At 42.9% G+C, this 19,844-nt stretch overlaps 1 protein-coding gene across 2 annotated transcripts; it reads right to left on the bottom strand.

Moving 5' to 3' along the window:
- Positions 1 to 1,811: 1,811 nt before the first annotated feature.
- LOC309398698 (cytochrome P450 3A24-like) lies at positions 1,812 to 19,844 on the bottom strand. 2 transcript variants are annotated; one of them, XM_081965833.1, is made up of 13 exons: positions 19,634 to 19,844; positions 13,636 to 13,729; positions 12,914 to 12,966; positions 11,840 to 11,939; positions 10,564 to 10,677; positions 9,491 to 9,579; positions 9,148 to 9,296; positions 7,870 to 7,997; positions 7,001 to 7,079; positions 5,593 to 5,753; positions 5,139 to 5,365; positions 3,908 to 4,070; positions 1,812 to 3,015 (listed from the first exon to the last, which is right to left on the bottom strand). In XM_081965833.1, exons 1-13 carry the CDS (start codon positions 19,777 to 19,779, stop codon positions 2,926 to 2,928), a joined length of 1,593 nt encoding a protein of 530 aa, XP_081821959.1. In that variant the 5' UTR covers positions 19,780 to 19,844; the 3' UTR covers positions 1,812 to 2,925. The 2 variants fall into 2 exon arrangements, with proteins under 2 accessions (XP_081821959.1, XP_081821960.1); XM_081965834.1 differs by lacking the exon at positions 19,634 to 19,844 and adding an exon at positions 15,236 to 15,543.

The raw sequence follows: 19,844 nt of genomic DNA, 5'->3' as shown, positions 1-19,844 counted from the left end.
TCCAACATCTTCTTAAAGACTTCCAGTGTTGGGGCATTCACAACTTCTGGAGGCAACTTCTGTTCCACTGATTAATTGTTCTCACTGTCAGGAAATTTCTCCTCAGTTCTAAGTTGCTTCTCTCCTTGATTAGTTTCCACCCATTGCTTCTTGTTCTACACTCAGGTGGCTCTTAATTCTTGCACCCTCCCGGATCCATTGAGGTCACCACACCGTGCAGCTTTCCAATGCTCGTCCCCAAAATTGGACTGAGCCCCATGGGTCAATCTTTTGTGCCTTTGTGTTCGAACAGCTCACACCTTCCTGACCCCGAATCTCTTCCCAAGAACAGATTTATCTTCATCAGAAACAGCTCCATTTAAAACAGAGGAAACTTGCAAGCTCAGGTTATTGCTGACCTTATCTTGCTCTGGGGTGTTGTTCTGTCAGATAAATCCACTTTTTTTTTTATGACTATGTAATCTTTTCCGCGCATGCAAGAGCTGTGACAGGTGCCAGATAAAATAGCTTTGGGTAATAAAGTTGTCTTTTAAATAAGAAAGTATATATACACACGCCTACTTTCCAATATAACCAGAGTGGTTTAAAGATGCAGGATTTTTCCTAGACAGGGAAAGAGCCCTGAAGAAATGTTTCTTTGATTCTCAGTCTCAGATTTTATTAAAAACGACTTTTTCTCCAGCTATTCAATCAGCAAGTGAAATTTATCTTTAAATCCAGGTTAGATCCTGGCAGCTATGGCACAGACTCAACCCTAAAAAAAACCCCATATCCAGAGTTTTCTGGATACCCAAATATGACCTCCCACCATGGATTAGCTATTTCTGCTTGGCTTCATTATGGTTGTTGGCACAGATTTTGCTTTTTTTTAAATACATATATAAGTATTTTTTATATTTTTAACTCATTTTTAATCTATTTTCAATCTATCTATATATATATATTTATATTTTTAGTTCATTTTAAATTTATTTTCAATCTATGTATAACATCTTTTATATTTTCAACTCATTTTTAATTTATTTTCAATTTATATATGTATGTATGTTTGTATGTATGTATGTTTATATTTAATTCATATTTAATCTATTTTCAATCTGTATATAAGTATTTTTATATTTTAATTCATTTTTAATTATATATATAATTGTGTCACAACCCCTGGTATGCCCAAATATGGGAGGGAACACACTGCTTGCACTTTCTGTCCTTCATTTCACTCCAGGAGACCATCCAGGCAGAAAACCATATTTTTAATGTTGCCTTTGTTATATTTGTATTATATTTGTGCTGATAAATAAATAAAGGGAGACTAGTATAGTTGATGAGAGCTAAATAGCTTGAAAGAGATCTATACTAGTCTCCCTTTATTTATTTATCAGCACAATACAACACAAATATATATATGTATGTATGCATTTAATTTAATTTAATTTAATTAGCACTTCTAGACCGCCCCCTCTCCCAAAAGGGACTCGGGGCATGTATGTATGTATGCATGTATGTACATATTTTTAACTCATTTGTAATCTATTTATCAATCTATATATACGATAAGTATTTTTATATTTTTAACTCATTTTAAATCTATTTTTAATCTAGACCAGACTGTTACAAAAGCACATATGGAGTGGCTACCACTTAGTTTAGATACATTTTAACAATAGAACTAGCCAGGATTTTTAAGAATGGGGAAAAGGAGAAAGGGACAGCACTCTGCAGCAGAGAGTTCATTCAAGCCATTGAAGCAGCAGAAAATGGAAGCGGGAACTGCAAAGGGTCTGTTCCAGTAAGTAACTCAACTGCAGTCGCCTTATCAGATACATTTAATTGATGTGAGTCATTGGAAAGGGACTTACAAACCAAACTTGAAAGCATACAGCATGTAGAACTGTCTTCCTCTCTCTCAGAATTAACGGGTGTGGGGCAGGTACTTCCTTTTGGAGAGCAGGGCAAGAACTAGTTTTGCAGGCATCTAAAATTGTACCTAAGCACAATAGGTAACATTTCGGTCTTCTAACCTAACTGTACCTTAAGACGTCTTCAACCACTGGGCCAAGATCTTTCTCCCAAAATAGAAATGTTTCCCTCCAGGCCTAAACTTTGTTATGTCATCTGATCGACACCCAGAAGGCGTTGTGTAAACGGAATGAAGTCACCTTGTGTGGTGAGCATTATTCCAGGTCTTGAGAAATGGCTCGGTGGAGGACATCTACTTCCCATATAGAAAGACCCACGTTTAATATCTGTCATTTCCTGTTGAGATTAAAGCCGATGACAAACTCAGGGGTTTCCCCCGGTACTTTGTAATGACTGTCCTATTCGACAGTTGTGTTCAGACAGGATGCTAGTATGGTTTTTATTGTGAAATCTTTTCATGACCAACAGGTGCTTTTCCTCTTTCCGGGTACAGCAGCTCTCCACAAAACCTCTTTTATTTATTTCATCACCTTTCTACCCCAGCAGTCAAGGAGCCCTGAAGAAGTAGGAACTGTCTTTGGCAGAAGAAGAACGAAACTTAAGAGAGGACTCAGAAAGTTGCGCTGGTACACAACACGGTCCCTTGGATGCTTGTGGCATGAGTCACTCAAAATGAAGTGATGTGTGTATTAAATGATCAGGTTTATTATTATTATTATTTTTTAAGTGAAGACAGTTGGGATCCCAAGATTAACTGGCATGCCCAACCTTCCTTGAAAACAGCGTGAGAAAATGTCTAAATGGGCATTTGATTCTGTAGATTCAGACTGCTGCTGTTATGTGACATGAAGGGACAACAGGAAGGAAGGGAGGAAGATGGAGGGGAGGGAGGGGAGAGGAAGGAAGGAAGATGGAGGGGGAGAGAGGAATGGAGAGAGGGAGGGGGAAGAGAGGAACAAAGGAACAAAGGAAGACACCATTGCCTCTTTGCAGATTCCAGAATGTCTACTCCCCATCTTTCACTCTGGGCACCAACTTCAACATGATGGGCTTCTTTGTCTTGAGGAATCCTCTGTCGTCCAGCTCCAAGGGGATCTTCCCCATTGATTGAAAGAAAGGGAGATAGAAAATCACAGGCATGGAATTAAACAGAAGTGATTCCACTAATTAGGTGGCCACCATGTTTTACATACATGCAGGGGTGAGATTCAGCCGATTTGGACCGGTTTGGGCGAACTGGTTGTTATGATTTTGTGCAGTTCGGAAAACTGGTAAAATCAACCAGTGGCTAGCCCCACCACCCCGCCCCATCCAGCCCCACACTGCCCTACCCTGCCCTAGACCTTCCAGCTAATCGCTTGCTCTATGCACCAAAGGTAAGCATGCTACTTGCTCCCTCTTTGCCTCGGGTCGGGGCCCAGGGATATGACATTCCCCACTTCTGGCCTTGCCTCAGAGCCACGGCCCACTGACCACCTGCCCTGGCTGAGTCAGGGAATGTGCCATTTCCCAGCTCCAGCCTTGCCCTGGGCCTCTGCCCGCATGCCGCCTCCCCCCCGGCCTCAAACTACATTTTCAGAGAACCGGTTGTTACGTGGGTTGAATCCCACCACTGCATACACGCCTTTTCCTATGCTTACACAATGCCTCAGTTGTATTTTGTTCAACTCAAATGCTTCTCCCCCGCCACTCTGTGTTGTAATTCTTACAACGCTTCACTAGGGGCTTCACTCTGCTGTAAGCACCAAATAAGACTCTATTCTCAGTAAGATGTAGAAGCAAAACCTAGGTGTTGGAGTACACAGACAGACAGACAGACAGGATGGACCTGATAAGATAACCCTGTCTTTCCAAAGAGATCTTGCTTTCACGTTCATCACCTCCTCATGTCTTTGAACAAGACACAGATGTGAGATGGGAAATCGGTTGAGGAAACTCTTTAGTGGACAAGCAGGAAGCAGCTTCCAACCCAAGCTGTAAAACTCACCGGTGTTTCTTTGCAGGTTTGGAAGCGAAATCTTTGCAGCGAGACCACCAGGCCCATTTTCAGCACCAGGAGGGCGAAACGCATAGCGATGCAGTTCCTGGGACCCGCCCCGAAAGGGAGGAACGTATAGGGGTCTAAGCTCTCTTTGTTCTCTTTGCTAAACCTATTTGTGGAAATCAGAAAAGAGTCACGGCTGAGTAAAGCTACTATTCCCAATAGTCTGTACCTCAGTTCGTAACAAAGACACCACTTTTCCTCCTTCACTAGTGGATAAACTGGAGTGAGACCAATGAAGAAAGGTAAGTGTTTGCAGAGAGAGATTATTGGAGTTCAGTGGCTAAACTGATGTGGTGGAATGTAGACTTGATTCCCTGGTGGCAGGGGCTGCATTTCAGAGGACCAAGAGACTGAAATGTATATGGTTTGGTTGGCGGGGAGAGAATTAAGGCAGCCCTTCTGTACTAATTCTCAGAGTATTTTAGGAGAAGAGTGGGCATAGCTAGGGAAGTGGTCATTATGTTCCCATGGTCTAAATTCAACCCCTCAACCCCCATTCACCCTTATCTGGTGCCAATTTAGTGTTGAACTTAGATTGTTGGCTTGAACAATAAATCTCAACTGCAACTTAACGTATGTTCTGATTCTCTGCCTCTGACAAGTATATTTTTTAATGAAGCAAGTAGATGCTTTAGTTTGGCAAGATTCTGTCTACAGGTGAAGAATTGCAAAGAGAAGTGTTTAGAAGTAGTTTCTGCTTAATTAATTTGGATTTCTCAAGATGTTATGCCCAAGAATCCTTGAGTCTACTACGGCATCCAATTAGTGACAGCTACAATGTAGGTCAACGAGGCCCATTTCTCATATTTTGACCCACCCATCACGGTTCAAGGAGGGAATCTTTTCTAAATGAAATATACTTTCCTTCCTGTACTTTTACTCTCCTACTCCTATCAGTGTGGCTGGATGCCAGCTGCCCTACAGCTTTTCGTTCAGTTGTTCGAACATTAAAGCAAGCCATTGTCTCAGCTGCTAGAGTCAACTTAGGCATCGTTCTCTCCCATAGAGTTAATTAAGTTCCACAGACAGTTTATGGATGTGGATCATAAAATAAGTCCTGTGTGACTTTGTAGATGTCAAAGAATGATCTGCGTCTCATTTGGGAAGTTACAACTGATGTCCTCACGCCGCTGGGTCTCTTATTCACTTGGTTTCCGAAGGACTCACAACATACCTTTCAGGTCTGTACTCTTCGGGCTCAGGCCAATATTCGGGGATCCGATGTAGGACATAAGCGGGAATCAAAACCACGGTTCCTTTTGGGATGGTCAGTCCATGGACTTCCACTGTCTTTTTGCAAATTCTCTCAAGTCGTGTCCCGGGAGGGTAAAGGCGAAAAGTTTCATTCACCACCATATCGAGATATTCCATTTGATGGAGTGCGTCATAGGTGGGAGGGGTCTTTACAAAAAGCCAAAACAAGACAAAATAAAGTAATAAGGCAATCTAGTATATAAGAAATATACCTGCTGCTAAACTGGGGAGCTTCCTGTACTATAGGCAGAACACAATAAAGTAGTTAGCTTGAACTCTGCATGTGTAGGTCTGGTTTTTCATGCCTGGAAGCTCCTAAAACGATCCCCCCCTCAACCAAGAGAGTCACAGAGCCCCCCCCAAAAGAGTCTTACCTGATTAGGAAAGGTGCCATTGATTTCTTGGTACAATTTCTCTTGGACGTCGGGATGCAAGGCCAGACAATAAGACATGAAGCTGAGGGAGGTCCCGATGGTCTCATAGCCACCGAAAATAAAAAAAATCGACTGGGCCAAAATCTCTTTGTCTGTTAAAGCTGTCGGGCGAGAAAGGAAAACACAGAAGCTGATGATCATCCTCAACACATTCATTCTCACACCACACACACACACACAACAGCAAATATCTCACATTGACTTGTGGCTTTTAGGGTAACCCAATTATCCAGGGGATCTGATTTGATCAACAACTTTAAACAGCTCTCTCTCTCTCTCTCTCTCTCTCTCTCTCTCTCTCTCTCTCTCTCTCTCTCTCTCTCTCTCTCTCTCTCTCTCTCTGTTTCTCTCTCTCTCTCTCTGTCTCTCTCTCTCTCTGTCTCTGTCTCTATTTCTCTCTCTCTCTCTGTCTCTCTCTCTTTGTCTGTCTGTTTCTGTCTGTCTCCCTCTGTCTCTGTCTGTCTCTCTGTCTCCCTCTGTCTCTGTTTCTCTCTCTCTCTGTCTGTCTGTCTATCTGTCTGACTCCCTCTGTCTCCCTCTCTGTCTGTCTTCCTCCCCCCCTCTCTTTGTTTCTCTCTCTCTGTGTGTGTGTGTGTCTCTCTCTGTGTCTGTCTCTCTCTGTTTCTCTGTTTCTCTATCTGTCCATCTCTCTCTCTGCCTCTCTCCGTCTGTCTGTCTCTCTCCCCCTCTCTTTGTCTCTCTCTGTGTGTGTGTGTGTCTCTCTCTCTCTCTCTGTCTGTCTCTCTCTGTTTCTCTGTTTCTCTATCTGTCCATCTCGCTCTCTGCCTCTCTCCGTCTGTCTGTCTCTCTCCCCCTCTCTTTGTCTGTGTGTGTGTGTGTGTGTGTCTGTGTCTGTGTCTGTCTCTCTCTGTTTCTCTGTTTCTCTATCTGTCCATCTCTCTCTCTGCCTCTCTCCGTCTGTCTGTCTCTCTCCCCCTCTCTTTGTCTGTGTGTGTGTGTGTGTGTGTGTCTGTGTCTGTCTCTCTCTGTTTCTCTGTTTCTCTATCTGTCCATCTCTCTCTCTGCCTCTCTCCGTCTGTCTGTCTCTCTCCCCCTCTCTTTGTCTCTCTCTCTCTGTCTGTCTCTGTTTCTCTCTGCCTGTCTCTCTCTCTCTGAGTCTCACTCTGTCTGTCTGTCTGTCTGTCTCTGTTTTTCTTCAGTGATGTTGTAACTTTGAATGGTCACTAAGCGAGTGGCTGTAAGTCAAGGATTGCCTGATATTTCGTTCATCCTCTCTTCCAGTGGTATTAGCATCATTTGCTAATGTTTATCTTGAGTTAATCCATGGGCATCAATACGCCCCAAGCAACGATACATAATTTCCCAGACACAACACCTGTAACTTTACCTTTCTCTGCATTTGGGTCCTTAGAGGTATTGGCTGCAGCTTGTGCATCCATCATGAGCTGAAGAAAATCGACTCGGTTCTGGAATGGTAGAGAGACCGAAAAACTGTCATTGATGTCTGTCCAATTGCCCACTGCAGACTTAGAAGGGGCGTCTTTGGTGCTCTCTGAGCTTGGCTGTTTTCTTGCAGATGTTTCATGACCCAACTAGGGAACATCATCAGTGCTAGAAGGGAGGGGGGGGTTTCCTTATCATCATAGCTCTGATGGTGTTATGAAATAGGTGAAAGAAAATAACTAAGCTCAGAGAGCACCAAGGACCTCCCAGTTCTTCTTCTTCCTCTTCCTCCTCTTCTCCATCACTCCACAAATAGCACTCCCTTCTAACACTGATGAAGTTACCTGGTTGAGTCATGAAAATGTCTGCATGAAAACGTGCAAATTCAGAGAGCACCAAAGATCACCTCTATCTGCTCCACTTCCTCCCCCCACTCACAAACCCAACTCCCTTCTAGCGCTGATGTTATTCTACTTTGGGTCATGAAACGCCTGTAAGAAAACAAGCAAGCTCAGAGAGCACCAAGGGCCCCACAGCTCCTCCTCTTCCTCTCTCACTCCCTTCTGCCCTGATGAAGTTACCTAGTTGGGTCATGAAACGTCTGCAAGAAAACAAGGAAGCTCGTAGAGCACCAAGGTTCCTTCACTTCAACCCTGAGCTACAAATATTCTCCTTTAAAAGACTATGTTTGAAACGCAAGTGGAAGTTCAGAAACCTGCTCGAAACACACAAACATACACTTGAGCCCACACAACCCCAGCTCACGAGGGCCACGGAAGAAGAACAAGGATGAGTCAAAAAGTCCAGACTGACCGTGTGGTCCTTCTTTTGCCGATCATCTTTGATTTTTTTCAAGACCCCGAAGAAGAAGTCTATGGAAGACTTTGGGAAGATGGTAAAGTTGAGTTTATCCAGCACTGGGGTAAAGAATGGGAAAAGGACTGGGGGAGAGGCGTGGGGTGGGAAGAAAAGCAAACAGATCATTTGCATGGACACAACCGAGATGCAACACAGCGACAAGAAAAAAAACAGTAGGAGGCCCCCATGAGTTTTGTGGAGGAGAGAGATTCTAGCAAAATGGTAATTACACGAGAAGGTAACAATCACGACTGAGGTAGCCTGAAATTGTTCCAGTCAATAAATAAATAAATGACGTTTAATAAAGTTACCAGCTTGAGCAGTTAGTACAATAGCAATAGCACTTAAGATTTATAGACCGCTTCAGAGTGCTTTTACAGCCCTCTCTAAGCAGTTTACAGAGTCAGCATATTGTCCCCAACAATCTGGCTCCTCATTTTACCCACCTCGGAAGGATGGAAGGCTGAGTCAACCTTGAGCCGGTCAGGATTGAACTCCTGGCAGTGGGCAGAGTTAGCCTGCAATGCTGCATTGTAACAAATGCGCCACTATGGCTTCCTTCCTTCCTTCCTTCTTTTCTTCCTTCCTTCGTTCCCAAGCTATACCAGACTTATATACCGCTTTACAGTGCTTTTACAGCCCTCTCTAAGCAGTTTACAGAGTCAGCCTCTTGCAACCCCCAACAATCCTCATTTTACCCACCTTGGAACGACGGAAGGCTGAGTCCACCTGGAGCCTGGTGAGACTCGAACTGCCAAATTGCAGGCAGCCGGCAGTCAGCAGAAGGAGCCTGCAGTACTGCCCTCTAACCACTGCACCACTACAGCTTTCTTCTACCCAACAGATTCCTAAATTACCGTCACCACTATTAACAACTAACACAGACTTGGGATGGTAGCCAGTGAAGACCTTGGGTGATGCTAGTTTAGGGTGAGAAGTTCTAAAGTTCTAATCAAGAATCTCAGATTCTGAAGAGCTAACGTGAGACAGTTGCAAAACAACCTTTCCCAGCCACAAAACACACTTCCTGGTTTTTCTTTCTCCTTTTTTCAACTAATATTTACAAAAGATAGAAAGAAAAGAAAGATGGGAGGGAACATGGGAATTTTACAACGATATCATCTGAATCCTCCATAAAAATGTCAAGCATGAAGGGCATCCATCAGGGGGGCCTTTCCAGCAAGCGGCCAAGGTGCAGAGCACAGATCTTGTAGGCCTACAAAGAGATCTTACCAGCCAAGATTAAAACAGGGCTGAGGAAGCTGAATCTGAGGAACTTCTTCATGTGCACCACCACCGGATCGTCGGGATGGTTGAGGGAATCAATGTTGACACTGAATGAGCAGCTGGTTACCACATCCAAACTGTAGGCTGCAAAGATCCTGGAGGGATGAAGGAGAAGTAGCACAGTGTGAAGGCTCAACCATTAGAAGCCACCCCGCGATACATTCAACAGATGTTCTCAGGGAATCCTTAACAGCTGCACGAGGGATTCCACATATTATGGAAAATGTGAATCCATTTGGATTACAGTTTTGGATTACAGATTCCCCTTAATCTCACTGGTATTACTTACAGCTTCATATCTATGGTTTCATCATTCTCCACTTTCTTCCGAATGTTATTCTCCAAGATTTCATTGTAATGGTTGATGATAGGCATCATCTGAAAGGAAGACCAAAGGACAAGATGCTGAAGACACTTTGTAGAATGAACGCAACAAGTCAGCTCAGGTAGCATTTTTTTAATTTTTTTTAATTTTGAACACTTAAACACATTGACAAAAACATATACAACATTTACACATCGGAACTTCACGTTCCTCCTTATAGCAGATATCTATCAGTCCATCTTTACGTACACTATTTCCCTCTCAATACATTTCTATTCAATTTTACACTTTTAATCCCCTTATTTCCTTCTCTTTTACTTAACAATCTATCTTTGGCTATTTACATCAGACAGTCTTTGTTATTCTTCTACCACTTTCCCTAGATTTATAAATCCTATCTTTCTTAGACTTTTGCCACTGATTTCTACTGCATCTATAATACAAAGTACTTTTTCCCAGGTACTTATTTCTTATTTCTATCCCCCCAACCACCTGTACTATTTTTCCCAAATTAGATAATATTCCATTTCTTCCTTTCCTTGTATTTCTTTGGTCAGTTTATCCATCTCAGCACATTCTAGGATCTTCCCTATTATTTCATCTTCATTCGATATCGTATTGTTCTTCCGTCAGATAGCCATTTTCAAACCATAAGTGCTAAGCAACTTCAACCTGAGTTACTTGCTTCTGTGTGAAACTTCTGAAAACTTATTTAAAATGTAGCTCTTCTTATAATCTTAAATTTCACAGCTTGCGGACTTGATAGCTGTTCCTTCATTGGTTTTAAGCACTGAGCAAGCCATGATGTTAAACTAGATCCCATTCATTGAGGCTCGTGGATCATAACAACAGACAAATGTTATCTAGTTATACAATTCTGCTAAGATTTATGAAGACGAGCAGAACTCAGCTCATTTTCATAGAGAGAAATTGCAAAGCTTCATCGTTCCAAAGCTGGAATGGGAATGGCTGGGTTTTCTCCAGGTGACACAAAAATCCAACGCAAGTCCAAAAGGCATGCAAACGTCATTTCTTACCTCCTTCAGCCTCCCACTGGTGAATGTGGGAGACAAGGCACTGCGAATCCTCTTCCACTGTTCATCGACAACGACGGTCATGGCGGTGTCCAGATTTCCATTCAGCCCAAAGTCCTGAATAAGGTGAAATAGCAAGAAAATAAAAAAACATAAATGCCTCATGTTGTTCTTCTCAGTCCTTTCTTTTCAATTTGCTGTCTTCTTAACTATTCTATCTATCCCTCTACCTATCATTATCTATTATATCTATATATCATTATCAAGCTATATCTATCATCTATCTATCTATCTATCTATCTATCTATCTATCTATCTATCTATCTATCATCTATCTATCTATCTATCTATCTATCTATCTATCTATCATCTATCTATCTATCTATCTATCTATCTATCTATCTATCATCTATCTATCATCTATCTATCATCTATCTATCTATCTATCTATCTATCTATCATCTATCTATCTATCTATCTATCTATCTATCTATCTATCTATCTATCATCTATCTATCTATCTACCTATCTACCTACCTACCTACCTACCTACCTACCTACCTACCTACCTACCTATCTATCTATCTATCTATCTATCTATCTATCTATCTATCTATCTATCTATCTTCTATCTATCATCTATCTATCATTATCAATCTCAATTTCAGCCTCTCTCTCTCTCTTTCTATCTATCTATCATTATCAATATCAACATCAATCTCAGGCGCTATCTGTCCATCCATCCATCCATCCATCCATCCATCCATCCTTCCATCCATCCATCATTATCAATATTTATCTGTCAATTATCATCTTTATATCCATCTATCTCTATTATCTATTTCTATATCATTAGTCTATCTATCTATCTATCTATCTATCATCTATCTATCTATCTATCATCTATCTATCTATCTATCTATCTATCTATCTATCTATCTATCATCTATCTATCTATCATCTATATCATCTTCTCTATCATCTATCTTCTGTCTGATAGACGGATATCTACTGATAGTCTGGAATTCAAGAGGGAATTCAAGAGATCTCCAATCTCTTCCACAACCATTATATGAATTTCAGTTGAGAGAGAGAGAGCGACTGGCCCAAAGTCACCCAGGAGGCTTCCAGGATTGAGGGAGACAGGTGGACCCAGGTGTCACCAGGGCTATCCCAACACCTAAACCACAATACGTGGCTTGGTCTTCCAAGTTCCCTTACAGGCCTTCTATTTCTCAGCCCCAGTGAAGTTATCACAACCTCCAGTTGGGATACCTACCCGGCGATTGGTGAAATAAGTATAGAATTCTTTGACCAGGATGGTTTTAATGAGGGCGGGATCCAAAATGGCCATCACAGGTTGCCGGCCATCAAATATTCTAATTGTCAAAATGAAAAAGATGTTTTGAAATGTAGGCTTTATCTTTATAAGTCGACAGGATCAAGTCTTCCGATTTTCCAGCTGAACAATTGGGAGAGCAGAGAACATTGTCCTGATGTTCAGTTCTCCACTCAAAGGGGATGAGCAGGGCTCCTTGGAGCTCTCTGGGCTTAAGCAAGTTTTCTTGCAGGCATTTCATGACTCAGCTAGGTAACATCATCAATCCCAGCTGCAGCATACACATCCCTTTGGATACCAATAAAGGGGAATATCTGTAGCTCAGTGTTGAAGTGAAGGGTCCTTGGTGCTCTCTGAGCTTGGTGGTTTTTCTGCAGATGTTGCATTACCCAACTAGGATTCACCATCAGGAGCATTGATGATGCTACTTAGTTTGGGTAATGAAACATCTGCAAGAAAGCAATCGTGCTCAGGAAACACCAAGGACCCAACAGTCCTCCTCCTCCTCCCTGCAAACCCCACTCCCTTCTAGCACTGATGATGTTATCTAGTTGGGTCATGAAAGGTCTGCAAGAAAACAAGCCAGCTCAGCGAGCACCAGGGACCCTTCACGTCAACCCTGAGCTACAGAGATTCTCCTCGATTGGTACCCAAAGCGGCGTGTATGTTGCAGCTGCGATTGTGCACAACTGTTTACCCCTTAAGGGTTCGAGAAGGGGAGGAAATAAGGATGGGGCTCTCAGGAATGACGACAGGCTGCTCAACCGACATCTCTAGCAAAAACAAATTAAATAATGCAGTTCTTAGTGAATCAGGGGGTCACTAATGGAATCCAGCTTTCCCAATGAGCTTCCTTGTTGGATGCCAGCTGGGAAGGTCATAAGCTGACATATTGTGACCCCAGGATGCCACAGTTGTCCTAAACACAAAGGCCTGACTTTTCCTTCCTTTTTATTTGGACCGTGGGGAAGCTGCAATCGTCGTAACCGTGAGGAACATCTGCAGGTGACTTACCCCCAGATCTTGCCGTATTTCTCAAAGCAGCTTTGGTCGAACTTCAAAACACCCTGTCAAATTAAAAGGAGGAGATCCATGAAAACTCGGCAATGCAATCCTTTCTCCAACCAAGAGTGGAAGAGTAACAAGAAGCCATGAAAGATGCTTCAATCCGTAGACCTTGACTCTCTATGGATGTGATGTTTACGGTTAAACCGATTCAGGGACAAGAGATTCAGAAGGAAGACCAAGGGATTCTAAGAAAGGCAGATGGCTTTAGAGGTAGTCCTCAACTCATAACTGAAGTGAACGGTCCTAAGCTAAGAACTATCTGTACTAGTAGCCCTTTATTCTCCCGGATCTTCTTTTGAGGATGCACAAATCACAACCATCCTCATCCTTGTCTTATAACGACTCCATAATCCCTTGTGGGGTGGAGTATGGGCAACTGAATGGAGCTAAATGTTTACTGGCCCGATGCCCTTCCTGTTGCCAATGCGGAGTTTTGTTCAGCAGATACATTCTCATTGTGCCCAGAGAGAGAAATATCTCCCTCTACCTAGGATTGAACTCACAGCCTCCTGATTGTGAGGCGAGAGCTCTACCTCTTGGCCACTGCCCCACTCCTGACACAAGTCACAATATCCCCCACAATTTAGGAAAGGAATGGCTCCTTTTCATCCAAACTCATTGGGTTTCCCTAAAAGCTACTAGGATACGAAATGGTATAACATACTCACATGCCGATATTTATGGAAAGTTCCGATAAAAGGCAGGGGTCTTGGCCCAGGAATTCCCAACTTCTTAAATAAATTATACGGCCAGATCCCATAACTGGAAAACAAAACAAAACAAAAGAAGATTAGCAGGATAATCAGGCAGGACAAGAAGCAATGTGTGGAAACTAATCAAGAAGAGAAGCAACTTAGAACTGAGGAGAAATTTCCTGACAGTGAGAACAATTAATCAGTGGAACAGAAGTTGCCTCCAGAAGTTGTGAATGCCCCAACACTGGAAATTTTTAAAGAAGACGTTGGATTTCTATTTGTCTGAAGTGGTGTAGGGTTTCCTGTCTAAGCAGGGGGTTGGACTAGAAGACCTCCAAGGTCTTCTTCCAACTCTGTTGTCCTAGCTTTCTAATGTCAGAGGGATCTGAACATGGAAATCTTGGCAGGTGGAGAAGATCAGACCACCCCCACCTTGAAGGGCAGCAAAGATGTCCTAGATGTACAGAATGGGGAAGAGGACCTTGGCGAAGCTATGGAGAAATTGTTCCCAGGTAAAAGGGAAGGAAACTTTTTTTTAAAGTCCAGAAAGGAAGGTAGGACTTGGAAGTGGTCCAAGCAGACTCCTCCCTGTTGTAGAAGGAGGTAGGGAGGGGAGGCAGTCCATCACAATAAGACTTGCAATGACCTGTTATCACAACTGATCTCCAAAAAAGTAAATGGAGCCTTCTGGGGCAGTTGATTTCCTGGTCCAGTCATGCTAACTGGGCTGACATCGAGAGAGTGGCATTGATAGCAATGAATTAGCCACACAGGTTGACTTTCGGGTATGCCTAGCTGGATTATGCCCTGCAGTTTTTCATCTCCTATTCTTTTTCATGTAGCTCAGGGTTACTCAGAGTAGTAGAGCAAGAGGAAAATGTCAAGAAAAAGAAGAGAGGAGAGCAAAGGAGAGAGGAGAAGGGAGAAGGGAAGGGAGGGGAAGAGGAGAGGAGACAAAGGAGGAGAGGAGAAGAGTGAGCAGAAGAAGAAGAGAAGAAAAGAAAGGGGAAGAGAGAACAGGAGAGGAGATAAAAGAAAGGGAGAGGAGAGGAGAAAAGGAGAAAAGTTTAATAGACAAAAAAAACACACCTCTCAAATCAAATCAAATCACAACTTAACAGAACTACAATATATTTTAAAAAAACGGCTTGAAATTCGATTTGTAGCTACCGAGCGCTCTAATCCCGCTCTGAAAGCGCCCCAGCGTGGAGAGGGAAGAAGTGAGAGGGAAAGGGAAGAGAAGAGAAGAGAAAAGAGAAAGGAAGAGATAAAAGAAGAAGATAGGTGAGGAGAGGAGAGCAGAAGGAGAAGAAAGGAAAGGGGAAGAGAGAACAGGAGAAGAGATAAGAGAAAGGGAGAGGAGAGGCGAAAAGAAGAAAAGTTTAATAGACAAAAAAAAACTAAAATCAAATCAAGTCAAGTCACAACTTAAAAGAGAACTACAATTAAAAAAAACCCGCTGGGATTTCCGCTTTTGCGCCCCAGGCTGTCGCCTCTGCCCTGCCACTCTGGGGAGGGGATTCCCCAGGCTTTTCTCTCCCCCCGGCCTCCCCCGACCCCCCCCCCCACCTACAGCATCAGCAGGGTCAGGAACAGCAGGACGAGCGCCCAGGTTTCCAGCGCCCAGCCGAGGACCGGGTCTCCCATGGCGAGCGCTTCTGCAGAGCCTCGGGCGAGATGAGCAACTTCTGAGCCGCGTCTGGAAGTTCCCGAGGTTTTGTAGCCGCCCTCGGAGAGGAGCCAAGCCCGGGGCTCCTCCTCGGGACAGCCTCCTGGGGCCACTCCCCGGTAGGACTACAAGCCCTGGAGCGCCCGGCCAGCCCGGGGCAAGGGAATCCTAACAGCTGGAGAGGATCGATCCCTCTCCTCCTTCATCATTCCTTCTATTTCTCATTTCTCTTTTTCTCCTCTCTTCCTTTGCTGTCTCCTCCACCATCATTCCTTCTCCTTTTGCTTCTTTCTCTTTCTCCTCCTCTTCCCTTCCTGTCTCCTCCACCATCATTCCTTCTCCTCCTCCTCCTCCTCCATCATTCCTTCTCCTTTCCCTTCCTCCTTCTCTCCTCTCTTCCTTTCCTGTCTCCTCCACCATCATTCCTTCTCCTTTTGCTTCCTTCTCTTTCTCTTCCCAATTCTCTTCCCTCTTCTCTTCTCTTTTTCTATTCTATTCCTTATTCTTTTCTTCTCTTCCTTCTTCTCTTCTATTCTGTCTTCTTTTTTCTCTTCCATCTTCTCTTCTTCTCTTCTATTCTTTATTCTCTTCTCTTCCCTTGATTTTAATGGTTCTTGCAACCCCGAGGGGGAATTTTTGATAATGTCAGATGCCAGAGGCCAGAAAAAAACAGAAGCGGGCAGCGGTCACTGTTTAGATCATTAAACAAACAGGCAGAGGGTGGGGTGGGGTAGGGATACAGGAATTCAGTTGCAGCTCTCTCTGTGCCTTTCAGCTCTTCCGGTGCCAGCTGGTAGCTGGCAACAATTGTTGGCCTACTGCAATTTGGCATGTGCCTAAGGTAAATCAACTTTGCTGTTGGGCAAGGGAGGGGAAAGTCTCCTTAGGAAGAAAGAATGCAGAATTCTGCAGCTGGCACGCAAATGTTTTTGTCCTTTCACCTGTTGTTCAGTTCCTTTGGCAAAAGTTCACTTCCTTGTTTTCATTGTGTCATCCTGGCAAGACCATCGGCAAACAAGCGCTGTCTTTTTTTACCACGTGTGTTGGGTGTGTGGTTTGAGGCTTGGCTTCATGAAATGGTTGACTCACGATCTGGCCTTACAAATACAATCGGGACCGGAAACAACGGTGCGGTCGTTCAACGGTGTGGTTGTTAAGTGAGGCACCACAGGACTGGACCTTTCTCTGAATCTGCGTCCTTAGAGCTGTGGGCTGCAGCTTGTGCGTCCATCATGAGCTGAAGAAAATCGACTTGGTTCTGGATGTCTTTAAGAAGATGTTGGATAGCCATTTGTCTGAAACGGTATAAGGTTTCCTGCCTAGGCAGGGGGTTGGACTAGGAGACCTCCAAGGTCCCTTCCAACTCTGCGATTGTATTGTATTGTATTGTATTTGTCTTTTCTGTACTTTTTCTTTTCTTATTATTCATTTTTTTTAGTTTGTATTAATTTTGATCTTTTTAACTATAAGTTTTAATGCAACTGCCATTTAGAAAAAGACAACGTCAAATTCTTTCCAAGTATCTAAACGGTACCTGTTTCCTTCATCTTTTGATTTCGTTCTGCGACACTGTAAGAAATTTTATTACTTGCTTTTTTACCCAACCCTTTTGGAAATCTTTTGGAATTAAGAATGCTGCATCAACTTATTTTTGTTCTGAAGGTGGTGTTTTTTTAAAATCCCCACTGGTGTTGATTTCCAAGGCTCAGAAAGGAAAAAAAAATGAGTTAAAAATATGTAGCTCAATCAATATTCTGCACCCTTTATACATTTATGCAAATTAGACAGTAGGAACGATCCATTTGGGATGATTTATTCTGCAATGATGGATCTTTCACGTAATTTCCCAGGGCTTTTTCTGGGATGAGAAAGAAAGCGGAAGAGCCATACATAACCCAAGAATGATGGAGTGATGTCTTGTCTTCCTTTGTCATTGAATTTTTGATGGCCAGGAGCCAGTCATGGCCACAACGGACCCTCTTGACGTTAAAGTCTCCTCAGTCAAAGATTCCAGGCTCATTTTACTCACTGCCAGGGACCGATCCAACAGGGAAGTTGCTGTGAATGATGAGCTCTAAAGTTGAGAGTGCTTTGATAAGCAAAGACTCCCTTTGGACCGTGGCTAGAGGTGCATTGGGGAAAACCAACAAATGACTGGATTGAGAACCACAGTTAAAATTAATGATTTCACCAATATGGTTGGGTGCCTTAGAGCTTTGATTGGAGGGGAGAGCAGGACGTTTCAATAAATGTGGCCGAAGTTGACCAGATGTAGAATCGTTGCAGGGTCTTATCTCCTCTTTTCACTAAGGAAGGAGGTAAGACCTGAATCCAGCTAATGCCGTGTCATAAATTCATCTTTGATTATTATTAGGAAAGCAAACGGCTGCCCTACCTATCTGGAGTTATCCTGATTACCTATCCAAAAGGGATGGTCAAAGTTGTGTTGAGTAGTAGCAGATTCCTAGTAAAACCCAAAGGTGCTTTTTCAAGAGGCAACTAGACTTCCCTGTGAGAAGCGAAACTTCTTCAAAGAAAAAACCTATTCCTCTCTCTCTCTTTTCCCCCTTCCTTTCTTTCTTTTCCTTTCTTCCCTTCCCCTTCCTTCCTTTTCCTTCCTTGCTCCCTTCCTTTCTCTTTCTCCCTCTTCCTTCTCATTTCTTCTGTTCCCCTTCCTTCCTTTCTCTTTCTTTTCCTTCTTTCCTTCCTCTCTTTCTCTTCCTCGCTTTCCTTCCTTCCCCTCCCTTTCTTTTTTCCCTTCCTTCTCCTCCTCTCTTCCTTCCTTCCCCTTCCTTCCTTCCTTCCTCTTTCTTTCCTTCCTTCCTCTCTCTCTCCCTTCCTTTCTTCCTGCCTTCCCCAGAGACAAGTCCTCAATTAAAGTTTCGATGATTCCTTTGTAGTGGGTTTTTTTTCCTCTTTTCATTTTCTTTTAAAAGCGCTTTCTATGAGTGTGGGTTTTTTCTTTCTTTGACAACGTGTGCATTTTCTTCTTTGTGGTCCCCTCCATGCCTCAGTTTCTCTTTTGTCCCTCTTTTAAAAGCAGTAAAAGATATATTTTTTTAAAAAAAATAATCATTAGCTATCGCAAAGGAGAATGTTTTGGACACTAGGAGTAAAATCTGTCATCACGTTTATGGAAGGGGAATGTGGGAGGAGAAAAATGATTGGAGATCAGCGTTGGCTTTGATGCTCAAAGCTTTAGAGATTTGCAAAGAGGCCAAAATGGCTCCAATTAGATATTACCAAAACATTAATTTTCACCCCAGTGTGACTCCCTTATGTGAGAGATTATTCGGTGCATCTGAATGAAGGCTGCCAAACAGAATAGGCTCGCCACCATTTTAAATAATGGAATTTTATTATGTATTTTAATTTTCTTCTATGATGCCTTAGGGGGGGGGCTTTTTTCCCCTAAAAAAATAAATAAAAATAAGCAGCACCAAAATAATATTAAAATAAGCATTAAAATTATGCCCTCGCAAATAAATATAATGTAATTTAATTTTTTTTAAAAAAGCTACCTTGTTTTGTACGTTGTATTCCTTTACCCCTGCTTACTACGGGAGATTAAATTGAGCAAATTAATGTTATTATAGAGCTTTTGAGGGGAAAACGTTATCAATGCCTTCCTTCAATCCAGAAACATTAACTGTGGGTTTCCAAGCCCAGCGACTGGTTTTAAAGTTACTAGGCCATGTGATAAGCACTCGTTACTCTAGAAAAACCTGACTCCTAACTTCAGGAGGCTGTGAGTTCAATCCTAGGTAGAGGCAGATATTTCCCTCTCTGGGCACAATGAGAATATATCTGCTGAACGAAACTCCTCATTGGTGACAGTAAGGGCATCCAGCCAGTAAAAACTAAGCTCCATTCAGTTGCCCCGATTCCACCCTGCAAGGGATTATGGGGTTGTTCAAAGATGATTTATGGCTGTGATTCTATGGGATCACATTCTTGAAGAACCCACTGGTTTCCTGAAAGGATCAGGGATCTCACGGCAGACACATTTCGTGTCCAACGGAAGATCCCTTCTACTAGGAGCTGCGTTTTTTTTAGCCTGTTCCCCAAAGCCGCTTTTGAACAAGCGTGCGTGATTCTAACGTTGCAGTCACTAAGCCATTTTAAATTGTCATTTCCTCCAGGATAGTTAATGCAGATTATGAGTGTAGATCATAAAAGGCTGGGCACGGGAACTGCAGACACCGAATGTCACACAATGATAAATGGACTATTTAATCATCAGCGTGCGTGCACACACAGACACACAGACACACACAAACACACACAGACAGACACACTCACCTGCTTTCCAAGCTTTGATTTGCATGCAGTGGGATAGTCTCCTTGCCACGGACTTTTCTTGGGCCTGAACAGTTCTGGGTCTTAAAATATGGTATCTCACAAAAGGAGAGATTGTACTGTAGGTCCAGTTCCTCTTGGTTGCTCATTTCGTTGACATATCCTTCTTTTCTTTCTCAACTATCTTTCTTCCTCCTTCTCCTTTCCCTCCATC

Source organism: Natrix helvetica (assembly GCF_964273705.1).
Source record: "Natrix helvetica genome assembly, chromosome: 13".
Classification (NCBI taxonomy): Eukaryota; Metazoa; Chordata; class Lepidosauria; order Squamata; family Natricidae; genus Natrix; species Natrix helvetica.
This window is presented reverse-complemented; position numbering and strand designations above follow the sequence as displayed.

What these genes read in the sequence shown, in the direction of transcription:
- LOC309398698 (XM_081965833.1), bottom strand. Translation starts at nt 19,779, where the DNA reads ATGAGCAACCAAGAGGAACTGGACCTACAGTACAATCTCTCCTTTTGT. An exon ending in CCAGTGGGAGGCTGAAGGAG is followed by an intron (nt 9,580 to 10,563) that starts GTAAGAAATGAC and finishes TCTTCCTTTCAG; the next exon opens with ATGATGCCTATCATCAACCA. An exon ending in GGCAAAAGAAGGACCACACG is followed by an intron (nt 7,080 to 7,869) that starts GTCAGTCTGGAC and finishes CTACCATTCCAG; the next exon opens with AACCGAGTCGATTTTCTTCA.